The following is a 13,153-nucleotide window of genomic DNA, read 5'->3' on the forward strand; positions in this document are numbered from 1 at the left end:
GCTTTTCTAGTTTTCAACTTTTGTATCTTACTGTAAATGTCATTGCTGTCATAGGTAAATTTTAATACCTCTTTAGCATTAGTCACCTCCTCTATCTGGACATTATCCTTTTAACCAACAATCTTTACATACTGCTGACTGAATACTTCTGCCTTTTGAAGATCCTCGCATACACACTCCCCTTGTTCATTAATGATTCCTGGAATGTCCTCCTTGGAACCTGATTCTGCCTTAAAATACCTATACATAATCTTCCATTTTTCACTAAATTTTGTATGACCACCAATTATGCTTGCCATCATGTTATCCTTAGCTGACTTCTTTCCTAGATTCAATTTCCTAGTAAGTTCCTTCAATTTCTACTTACTTCCAAAGCCATTTCTAACTCTATTTCTTTCCAACCTGCACCTCCTTCTTAGTCTCTTTAATTCCCTGTTATAATATAGTGGATCTTTACCATTCCTTACCACCTTTAAAGGTACAAACCTATTTTCGCATTCCTCAACAATTGCTTAAAACCCATTCCAGAGTCTGTTTACATTTTTATTTGCCGTTTTCCACCGATCGTAGTTACTTATTAAAAACTCCCTTATGCCTGTTTTATCAGCCATACGGTACTGCCTAACAGTCCTAATTTTAATCTGTTCCTTTCTTTCACATTTATTTTTAATCACCACAAAAACAGCTTCCCTTAACACCGCTCTCTAGGCCACCCTGTTTCCCTGAATGTACCTCCCAATTAACCTTCTAAACAAATTTCCTAACTTATATGTACCACTGCGGTTTAAGTGAAGGCCATCTGAGGGCAGATCCCTATCTCCTACCCACCCTTTAGGATCTAGAAATGTCACTCCCAGTTTCCCACATACCCACTCTATAGTCTCATTTAAATCCCCAATCACTTTCCAGTCAGTATCCCTCCTACACAGTATTCCACTCCGCTTCCTTAAACTTCACCCTTGCTGCATTTACCAGATCCCACACATCCCAACTATGTTGGTACTTATACCTGCTTGTCTTACGTTGTTAGTACCAACGTGAAACACGACCACCTTCTCCTTTCTCTCCTCCTTCTCTTCTACTTTCCTCAACATCTGCCTTAACCTAATTCCTGGATAACACTCTACCCTGGTACCCTTTCCTCCACACACTTTCCCGACATGTCTAACGATAGAATCCCTCATGACCAGAGCCTCAACCCTACCCACCTCATTTGATTCCCTCTCCTCCTGGTCAGTCCTATCTTTCCTGACAGCTGCAGAAACTACTTCCTTCTCCCTTTTCTTCATCCCATAACCCTGTTCCACATGTCTTTTCCTATCCACTACTCCACATTTCCCATTCCTACCTCTTCCCTTTCCCCTACTTCCACACTTCTCGGCAACAGTTCTCTGTTCCTCATCTTCCCTCGGTTGTTCTACCTGCAGTGACTCGTGCCGATATCTCACCGACACCTGTCCTGAATTTTGATCCTGAATGGAGCCCTTAGCCTGCAATCTCCTTCCCCTTAAAACATTAGACCACCTGTCTTCAACAGTTTTCCCCTTTCCTTCCCATCCCTCTATTACGCCTACTGTATCCTGTACATTGTTTGGGGTCCTACTTTTCTTCCTGTCCTCTGAGAGAATCCTAATTATCTCCCTCAAGCTCTCCAACTCCTCCCTCATACTCCTTAATGCCTGGCCACACCCAGAGTTCCTACACTCGCACAGCTTAGCCATTCTTTACTAAATAATGAAAAGAAAAGGAAAATAAGATAACTTATTATATGTAAAATGAAAATGAAAGGAGAGATCTATTGTCTAGGTTTGTTCACAAAGATCGCACGACAGTAAGTTAATTAATATAGGCTACTACTACACTACAATACTACTTAATTGTACGGTTTTTTATTCCTACAACACGCTAACAGGATGAAAATTGCTGTTAATTACTGGAAACAGAGAATAATACACAAGAATTACACAATTCTTAACAGTAATGATGTCTACCCTATTTACAACAGAATTTTAGTAAGAGAGGTACTACAGATACCACAGAAACGTTACTATATTACACAAATATTTCACAGTAATAGAATAAATACACTGCTTTCTAATAAGATACTATAATACACTACCGGTACAATAATTTTAAACTATGTTCAGACTAAGTACAGATACTACAATAATTTTAAACTACGTTCAGACGTATTCTAATTACAACAGGTTATTACCAAGCACAAACAGAAAAGAAAATTACCATTAAAGTTCGAAATTCGCAAAACTACGCAAAATTATAGAATAGGCACTCTAATTTCTAATAAGTTACTATATTACACTACAATAATGTTAAAACTACGTTCAGACGTACCATAGCTTCTTACCAAGCACAAATAGAAATGAAAATTCCAATTAGGCCTAAATTTAGATATTCGCAAGAACTACCGGTAGGTACTCAAAGATTACGAACAAAGTTAAACACGTATGCAGATTAACATTAGTCAGTGGCGTATCTTGGAATCTCCACTGAGGCATGCAACTAGTAACCATGCAGTTAACACAATGTATTAAGTAAATTTCAATTCTACTCACCCTAATTACATGTAGGTGAACTCGAGCCAAACAGTTTTACTGTAAGTTTCTGGATTGAACGTGCGTACACAATTCTTGTTTTCTGTTTTTAAATTTACGAGGGTCCGCCTCTGTGGTGTAGTGGTTAGTGTGATTAGCTGCCACTAAATTTGAAAAGTGGTACGAGGGCTGGAACGGGGTCCACTCAGCCTCGGGAGGTCCACTGAGTAGAGGTGGGTTCGATTCCCACCTCAGCCATCCTCGAAGTGGTTTTCCATGGTTTCCCACTTCTCCTCCAGGCAAATGCCGTGGTGGTACCTAACTTCAGGCCACGGCCACTTCCTTCCCTCTTCCTTGTCTATCCCTTCCAATCTTCCCATCCCATGCAAGGCCCCTGTTCAGCATAGCAGGTGAGGCAGCCTGGGCTAGGTACTGGGCATCCTCCCCAGTTGTATCCCCCGACCCAGAGTCTGAAGCTCCAGTACACTGCCCTTGAGGCGGTAGAGGAGGGATCCCTCACTGAGTCCGAGGGAAAAACCAACCCTGGAAGAAGAAGAAGAAGAAGAAGAAGAAGAAGAAGAAGAAGAAGAAGAAGAAGAAGAAATAATTTACGAGGGAAGGTAGAGGTCTCCCGGCTTTAACTATTTGAATCATCAAACGAACGGCCAGTAAATGGCTTTTCAAACTGATTTACAATTATATCCGTTTTAGACTCATCCATTGTTAATACCACATGTGCGCAAAATATAATAAATCACAGAAAATACGAAGAGCGACAATAATCAATGACAATTCCGACTGTTAACTATTTCGCCAATGAAATACTGTCTATTCTGTTGAAATCATTTCTTTAAACAAAATTTACAACAGTATCGCGTTATTTAAAGAAGTTATTACCTTCGTGATAGGTGGGACCGTTGAACTGCTATTTGAAATACCCTGTCAAATGCTTCCACTAATAGACTATAACTACTGCCGAAGTTGAGACTCTTTTTAATACCCCGTCTTCGTTAGTATTTTATCAACAAACCTATTGATATTTCAATAATCCTATTAAAAAGAAAGAGATATTTCTTCTTTCACGCAAACCTAAATTACAGGTTGTAATCTAGTGAACGCCTACGGAACTACTCAGTGTGAAAACTGTAAATAAATGCCACTAATCGCAGATTACTACAAACAAACACTAAACACAATTATTTGGGTAGCTAAATGTATCACACACACACAAAATTTGGTAACTTTCTACAATTAAAAACTACTTTATCACTGAAATAACACAGAGCTCCTGGAACAGTCAACCACTCGCTCGCGCATCGCTGCCACAAGCATTAACCTTTCATTCAACATACACATACAACATACACTCACGACTTATACTCCGATGCTCGCAGCCCAGTAGCCTCGGGTTCGAAAGGAACCCCTAAGTTGATGCTCTGGTCCAGCGAAATAACATACCAATAAGATACATTCAAATCATAGCGCAGACGCACTTCAAATGTCTGTAAGCGTCTTTGAGAATAATTATAAGATAATTTCTTATTATACATTTTTTTGAAATAACTAATGAAAAACACGTCTGTGACACAGTTCTATAAAAATGTATTTTTGATTATAAATATCTGCTAAGAAACCTACCGAACATTAAACCCATGTTCCTTTCATTTCAGGATGGCAATACATGTGCCCACATAGCTGCCATGCAGGGTTCCATACGGGTCATCGAAGAGCTGATGAAGTTCGACAGACAAGGTGTCATCTCGGCGAGAAATCGCCTCACTGAAGCCACTCCTCTGCAACTAGCAGCTGAAGGAGGACATGCCGAAGTGGTCAAAGCTCTCGTACGAGCTGGAGCCTCGTGTACTGACGAAAATAAGGTGAGTACGAGCAAATCTATTGCTACACCCTCTGGTAGCCATAAACTGCAGAATATGAGCGTGAGAAGTCCTTTTATGGCTATAAGACTTCCGGATATTTTTTCTAAACTTTTTGGCAGTGGGTTTGGAGGTATTTACAAATCCCAGTTAATTTTCCGTAATTCATCAGTATGTTACCAGGCTATTATTTTACCATTGGTACTCATAACTGTTTCTAGCTGGCTTCCTGTTTTGTACGTTTTTTTATTGTTTTCATTCCCCTCCCTGAACCTTGAAGGTTACGCCTTCACTCTGGCCAGGAGTTTCGGCTGGTTTGGGAAGGAGCATTAGTGTAAGGAGGAGGGTAAGTTGAAGTAATGAATGAGGAAGTGTGCGCGGATATGATGTAAATACCGGGGATGTGGTTAAGGAGTGAATATTTAGAAGAGAGTACTAGGGGGGAAATGAAGGGTTAGTATGCGTGGTGCTAGGGGTAAGATGGAGGGCGAGGATGTGATATAAGAAGAAGATAATATTGACAAAGGAAGTGAGTAAGAGACGGAGGAGATCAGGTGTGGGCGATGTTGGAGAAAAAACTAGGTGGGGGAGGGTAAGAACGGTTTTGTGGTCTAGGTGGATGGAAAGGAGGAGCTGGCCGGGGACAGCGACGGGATGTGTTAGGGCGGTTCAAAAGTTGGGGAGGGGAGCTTGACAGTTCGACCTGGTGGTGGTGGCCGTGAAGATCTGTACCATTGGCGATAAGATGTTGAGCATTGTCGGGAGTCGGAAGATGTAGTCTCACTAAGTATGTGGGGTCCATATGCGTTGTAGATCCGGGATGCTCTTCGAACGGGTGATCCTGCCAGGCGGAGCTCATTGGCGATGTCTTCTGCTGATATCAGTGGGTCCACGCCGCGGACGACACAGGTGCAGTCGTGCGGTGGTGGCGGCGATGGTGGGCGTGCTGTATCTGCAGGAGGAGAAGTGGCGGTGTCATCGGCGGGTAACTGGACAGTTGTATGCTGAGAAGTAGGTTGATCAGGGGTGGGACGGATGGGGAGAGAGGACGTCAGAAGGGAGGAAGGATGGGACATAACTCTGGTGGTTATAGGAACGTTGGGGGAGGTGTAAGCAGAGGTGGCGGTGGTGATAAGGGTGGTGTAGGAAGAGGACGAAGTCTGTGGGGGTGGTATCCATGGAGGTGACATTGTTGTTGCGGGCGTCTCAAAAGCGTCGTGGAAGTACGGTGGACAAGGTTCCACTCGATTCACGGAGGTGGAGATGTACACACCGTCCTGGATCAATTGCTGTGCGGTGTCTTCTGTGGGTAGTTGTATAAGGACCCGACTTGTTGGGACAAAGTTGTCCTGTACCCGAGATACATTTGTAACTGGGATACAGTTAATGCGGAAGAAGTGGAGTAGATCATCTTCAGAATAGTCGAGTTCAACATCGTGGATAATGTAGTTTGGCATGATGGGAAGGCCGACTACCAACTTGGTGTCAGGCCGATTTGCGGAGATAGGTGCACATACAGATACCCAGGGTGGACCAGTAGCGGCGATTGGGAGTTAAAAGTGGGGGGGGGGGCACAAAAATTTATAGACAGCAAAATGTACCCGGGTTTGAAGGCTAGAGCAGAGAAGGGGAAAGGGTGGTGTATGGCATAAAAATCGAAAAAACATAGCCACTTTAATGCTCTCTGGGCGAATTTCGATAGAGACGTAAAGGTTGAGTCTACCAACTTTAGTGCGGTAATGTCCGACTCCGTGACTAAATGGTTAGCATGCTGGCCTTTGGTCATAGGGGTCCCGGGTTTGATTCCCGGCAGGGTCGGGAATTTTAACCTTAATTGGTTAATGTCGCTGGCACGGGGGCTGGGTGTACGTCGTCTTCATCATCACTTCATCCTCATCACGACGCGCAGGTCGCCTACAGGGGTTAAATCGAAAGACCTGCACTTGGCGAGCCGAACATGTCCTCGGACACTCCCTGCACCAGAAGCCATACGCCATGTCATTACAGTATTATAGTACTGTATAATACTAGTACTATACAATACAACTTTCACCAAGGGGACAATAATTACAGATGTATTACAATTAAATAGAAGTTCGGGATGATTATACTGTTAAAATGTCATTTCGTATTAGACTACACACTAACAAAGTTACAGGCACTTTTACTGACGAATGCTCGCGGCAAGAGGGTGAATCGTACATGTGTCCATGACCTTCGACCTTCGTCGCAGCACGCTCTACACGTTGCTGCGCTGTATGAATTGGTTAGCCGCAAGGAACGACATTATGTAGTTCCGTTAAGTATTTGTCTTAATAATTAAAGACGTTAAAGGAAGGAATTAGCAGAAACGACAACAGGGATTATACGAATTATTTTTTTATAAGTTTTAGTTTCAGGCGATTTTTAAATAACTCTTAGGTTCTTTAGTCTGTCGAAACTTAAAAAAAAATAGTCAGGTGGCTAAAATGGAATCTTTAAAACTCCACAAAATAGGGGGCAACTGCCCCCCTCACACACCCCCCCCCCCTAATCGCCGCTACTATCTTGGACCATATAATGAATGTTTTATTTTTTACGTTAAGTCACTGACTAAAACGCTAATGTATGCCTTAAAATTCTTGGAATTACCTCTTAGAATTACAGAATAATTCATCTGTTACTTGTGTGTCTCATAATTCCAGGCGGGCTTCACGGCAGTCCATTTGGCGGCGCAAAACGGCCACGGTCAAGTACTTGAAGTGCTGAGAACCTCTCAGTCGTTACGTATCTCAAGCAAGAAGTTGGGTGTCACAGCTCTTCACGTTGCCGCATATTTTGGGCAGGCTGGTGAGTAGATATATAATTTCTTCATTTTAAATGTGTGTCCTTATTTCGCACAATATTCTTCAAAATTGCTGGCGTTTTGCCTACTTCTCAAATAACATTATCAAGATCAAATTACAGATGTTATTTGAGATCTTTGTGTTCGTTTTATTGTGCTGTTCAACCACGTGCAGGCGTGTGTGTGCGCGTGCAAGATTTGATTGATTTGATTTGATTTGATTTGATTTGATTTGATTTGATTTGATTTTGATTTTGATTTTGATTTTGATTTTGATTTGATTTGATTTGATTTTGATTTTGATTTGATTTGATTTGATTTGATTTGATTTGATTTTGATTTTGATTTTGATTTTGATTTTGATTTTGATTTGATTTTGATTTTGATTTTGATTTGATTTGATTTGATTTGATTTGATTTGATTTGATTTGATTTGATTTGATTTGATTTGATTTGATTTGATTTGATTTGATTTGATTTGATTTGATTTGATTTTGATTTTGATTTGATTTGATTTGATTTGATTTGATTTGATTTGATTTGATTTGATTTGATTTTGATTTTGATTTTGATTTTGATTTGATTTGATCCTGGAATAGGATTCTCTTTGCCTCATGAGACTGGGCGTTGTCTGATATGAGAGGCAGCTCAACCGGTCACGAAAATCACGTGATTAGCTGATGTAGTTACAGTGACTACGCGGCACTCCAGTGCCTGCTAGCCACCTGACTGGACAGCAGTCGTCTTGGCAGACAAGGATCTTAATGTGCTGTATGCGATCACAATCATCTCTCCCTTCCTTGTTTCAAAAGTCTTTCATTACATTTTTTCTTCTTCCTCTTCTTATCCTGATCCACAACACTTTGTTGGGACATAATGCGAATAACTCATCTGATGCTCATGCTCCCTAACCGCGCAGTTTACCACTTCATATTGAAGAGTCATCAGTTTCTAACCCGAGGAGTTGCGAAGCAAAAATCAGAAAGTGCACACCAATTGATTGTGGTTCTGTGATCAATCTTGTGAAAATATCTGATCGTCAGTGCAAAGACCTGTCTTATGGACCAAGTGAGTTGGCTACGCAGTTTCGGTCACGTAGTTATGAGCTAAAACCATGGCGATGGTTTTACGTAGTTTTCCATTTTCACATCAGGCAAATGTTTGAACTGTAGCTTAATTAAGGCCACGTTCACTTTCTTCCCAGTCCTAGCCCCTTCCTAGTCCCTATCGTCGCCATAAGGCCTGTCTGAGTTGGTGCTATGTAAAGCAAAAGCTGGTGCCATTTGGAAACTCTGCTGTCTCCTATATTTCTTTACCACGCTGATTCCTGGACGTTGAAGGAATTAAACGAAATATGGATAGGCAGTAGGAGAACAATTTTAAGAACTTTGCATTCGCGATAAACTCTCGACCATTTGTCGACGCTGCATTTTACAATACTTTGGCCATGTGGTCTTGAGACGTTTATCGTTCTCCCTTTCTCCTCCAGGTAACACATTTGTCTTACTCTTTTCCACCCTGATTTTCATTCTATGATTTTCAATAATCTCACTCAACATTTCAAGTTGCCCTTGTACAGTACTTCCTCTCTGGTTGCTCCCCAACACCACAATATCATCTCCAAAAAGCATTACTTTCAGCTCCCTTCACAATTTCGTCCATAACCATTAACGGCCATACCATGTTGAATTCACCGGTTCTCGTCCGATTACCGCAGTTAAGCAACATTGGGCGTGCTCAGTACTTGGATGCGTGACCGCTTGGAAACACCACGTGCTGTTGGCTCAATTCCCTTTTGTCCGACTCCATGGCTAAAGGGTTAGCATGCTGGCCTTTTTTCATAGTAGTCCCGGGTTCGATTCCCGGCAGAGTCGGGAATTTTAACCATCATCATCATTATCATCACTGGCACGACAGCCCTTTGTGGGCCTTAGCCTTCTGAAGAAGTTTTCCCCATTCTTTTCTGTTAAGTGCAGAGCTCCTCCAATTCTTGACTCCAATTATCTTTACATCCTCTCTCACCTCTTCCCACCTTAACTTTGGTCTGCCAACTTTCCTGGTTCCTTCTGGTACAGCATTAAATATCTTCTTTATCATTCTGTCATTAGCACGCAGCACATGTCCTGCCCACTCCAACCTTCTGATCTTTATACAGTTAACAATGTTTGCTTCGTTATATAAATTATATATTATATAAATTATACAATTCATGATTACATCTTCTTCTCCAGACACCATTTTCTTCCACTGGCCCAAAAATTTGCCTCAAAATCCTTCTTTCAAACATACCGATCTGTCTTTCATCATATTTTGAGTGTGTCCAGGTCTCAGCACCATATGTTAATACAGGCTTTACTAAAACTTTATACATCAGGACTTTAGTTTTCCTAAACAGCAACTTAGACTTCAGATGTTTTCTGAGGCCATGATAGCACTTGTTAGCAGACAGTATACGTTTTTGGATTTCAGAACTAACATTGTTCTTGGAATTAACTTTTGATCCAAGGTAGGTAAAGCTATGCACAACATCAAACTTACACGAGCCAATTTCTATGAATGTAGACCCACTCAGGTAGTCTTTCTTGGTTACGGGCATATACTTAGTTTTCCCTTCATTAATCTGTAAATTCATCTTTCTTGCTGCTTTTTCGAGGCTTGTGAAAGCTTCTTTCAATGCTCTTGGTGTTCTTGCGATTAAATCAATATCATCTGCATATGCCAAAATTTGAACTGATTTATATATGATGGTTCCCCTTGTGTTGATACTTGCATCTCTAACAACTTTCTCCAGAGCTATATTGAACAAAAGGCATGATAATGAATCTCCTTGCCTAACTCCGTTCTTGGTCGTTACAGCACTTGAAAACATATTCTGGATCTTAATTTGATTCCGAGTATTTTCCATGGTAGCTTTCACAAGGGCGATCAATTTCTTAGGGATCTCAAACTCCTTCATTGCTACATAGAGGTTACTTCTATCAATGCTGTCATAGGCTGATCTGAAGTCAATGAAGAGATGGTGTGTATCAATTCCAAATTCTTTACATTTTTCCAGTATCTGGCGAATTGTGAAGATCTGATCAATAGTAGATCTTCCTTGGCGAAATCCACATTGATAGTCACCAACCGCATTTTCCACGTAAGGCACCAATCTGCTAAAGAAAATATTGGAAATATTTTATAAGCAATGGATAATAAGCAGATACCTCTATAGTTAGAACACATCATGATATCACCTTTCTTATGTATCGGGCAGATGATACCTACGTTCCATTCATCAGGAATTGTTTCAGCTACCCATATCTTGGCCACTAGTTTGTGAAAGTGTTTGACAAATTCTTTTCCAGCACTTTTTACAAGCTCTGATTGTATTAAATCCATTCCCGGGGTTTTGTTATTCTTTAACTACTTAATGCCAAGCTCAACTTCCTCAACAGTAGGTATCGGTACTTCTATGTCTGGTTTTCTTGTATTTACAGGAGGTAAGGTTACTTGGTTATCACCTGGAGTTTCATTCAACAGTTCGTCAAAATATTGGGTCCATCTTTCTAGTATTGCTTCCTCACTGCCCAGTATTATACCATCTTTATCTTTACACAAACTTGTTCTAGGCTAGAAATCCTTACGACTTTTATTTTAACTTCTGATAGAAAGCTCTCACATCATTCATCCCTTTCAACCGTTCCATTTTTTAATTCTTTCCTCTAATACTGTCTCTTTTTCTTCTTGTGCAATCTCTTTTCTTCTCTTCTGGAAGTTCTATACTCTTCCACTGCTTTTCGGGTGTGGTTCCTCTGTTGCATTCTCTTGTATGCTTCATTTTTTTAAGGTTGATGCTCGTGCACACTCTTCATCAAACCAACTGTTGTGCCAGACTTTCTCTTCCCTTCCTAAAACTTCATTTGCAGTTTTTGATAGTGCGTCTTTAAGATTCTTCCAGATTTCATCAATACTCACTATTAGGCATATCGGTCAGGGCCTCATTAAGCAAGCTAGCATATCTGAGAGCAGTTTCGGGCTCCTTCAGCCGAGTACTGTTGAACTTTCTTGCATTGGATCCATGTACCTTTCTTGCATTAGATATTCGGCTTCTAATAGTTGCTACCACAAGGTAGTGGTCAGAGTCAATATTGGCCCCCCTATAACTTCTAACATCCATCAAGTTAGAGAAGTGTCTTGCATCTATTAGGATGTGGTCAATTTGGTTAAAAGTACTTCCATCAGGAGACTTCCATGTCATTTTATGTATGTCCTTGTGATTAAAAGTTGTACTTCCCACTACCATATTTCTCGAGGATGCAAAATGTATAAGCCTGATTCCATTATCATTAGAATTATCATGCAAGCTATATTTTCCAATACAATGTCTGTATTCGTCTTCCTTTCCTATCTTCGCATTCAAATCACCAAAGATTATTTTACAGTCTGCTCTTGAGCACTCATTATAAATTTCATCCAATTCATCGTAAAGTGAATCTTTATCTTCGTCGCTCTTCTCTTCAGTTGGAGCACGTGCACAGATAAGGCTGTAATTGAAGAACTTCTCTCTAATTCTAAGTCTGCACAATCTATGCGATTTTGCCCGAAAATCCATGATAAGGTGTTTTATCTGCTTATTGACAATAAAACCAGTACCAAACATGTGATCCTTTATGTGGCAACTATAGAATACCACGTGATTTTTCCTCTGTATCACTCCTTCACCAATCCATCTCACTTCTTGAATAGCAGTAATATCTAGTCGATACTCATCCAGCTGATCGAGCAACTTTCTGAGGTTTCCAGCTTGGTAAAAAGTTAAAACATTCCACGAACCAATTCTCAAGTCCTTTACACGTTTGCGAGGTCGTCGTAAAAAGGTCAGGCCGGCTATTTCTTCTTCAGATTTCGTAACAAGAGTTTTTTTACAGATTGGGTTGTCAGCCCAACGCCAACCCCCAGCAATCCTGGAGGGCCTATGTTTTCTTTCGGGGTTGTCTCCCTTAGCTGGTGGGTCCCCATTTTGAAGCGTCGGGAACTCGCTTTTTCGCCCTTACATGGTAGGAATAAATGGCATTTCCTGTGTTTTATTAGTACACTTCCACCAGCAAGAAGTGAACCCACAGGACCACATACTACCCCTTCGGCCCCCAGGAATTTTAACCATAATTGGTTAATTCCGCTGGCACTGGGTCTGGGTATATGTGTCGTCTTTATCATCATTTCATCCTCATCCCGACGCGACGGACAGCACACTTCGTTTTCGTAACAATATTTGTATATCACCATTAATAAATTAATAAGTAACAGTTGAAACAACCTGCAGTTTCAATTTCTAATAATATATACCTGTTTGTTCAACAGAGACTGTCCGAGAACTGTTAGTACATGTACCTGCTACCGTAAAGTCTGATCCGCCCAGTGGGGAAGGCCTCGTGGGAGAACTGGGTAGTGAGTCAGGTATGACACCACTACATTTAGCAGCCTACTCGGGCAACGAAAACGTGGTGCGACTTCTCCTCAACTCTGCTGGTGTGCAAGTGGACGCAGCCACTAATGAAAACGTAAGTCCCATTAATGTATGTAAAGAAAGTTTCTAGTCAACTAGTACCTTAACTCTTACGGGGATTTGGAGCACCAAAACTTAAAAATGGCCATACTATCCTAATTTTCATTTCACAGAATTATTTTAGAATGTCTTGATTAAATGTTATACAGTATCCTATAATTTGTTAGAAATTTCTTCTTTACGTTACCTTTTACACTTACTAGGTAAGATGGCTTATCTTGAGCATATCATGAGAAATTACAAAAACAACCTTCTGAAGCTAATTTTAGGAGGTAAAATTTAAGATCAACATGGCCGAGGTCGAAGAAAGTATTACTCGCGAAAAATCAATCAATCACTACTGATCTGCATTTAG

General features: G+C 40.8%; 1 protein-coding gene and 1 pseudogene across 1 annotated transcript in view; both read left to right on the forward strand.

The window, feature by feature from the left end:
* The window catches only part of nompC (no mechanoreceptor potential C), a 653,999-nt gene that overhangs the window by 510,997 nt on the left and 129,849 nt on the right, over positions 1 to 13,153 (forward strand). Inside the window, exons 14-16 of the mRNA XM_068229166.1 lie at positions 4,223 to 4,429; positions 7,111 to 7,255; positions 12,594 to 12,793. Of these exons, the coding sequence (XP_068085267.1) occupies positions 4,223 to 4,429; positions 7,111 to 7,255; positions 12,594 to 12,793 (552 nt within the window). The remainder of the gene's footprint in view (positions 1 to 4,222; positions 4,430 to 7,110; positions 7,256 to 12,593; positions 12,794 to 13,153) is intronic.
* LOC136881351 (5S ribosomal RNA) lies at positions 8,917 to 9,035 on the forward strand (annotated as a pseudogene).

This window comes from Anabrus simplex, chromosome 9 (assembly GCF_040414725.1).
Source record: "Anabrus simplex isolate iqAnaSimp1 chromosome 9, ASM4041472v1, whole genome shotgun sequence".
NCBI lineage: Eukaryota > Metazoa > Arthropoda > Insecta > Orthoptera > Tettigoniidae > Anabrus > Anabrus simplex.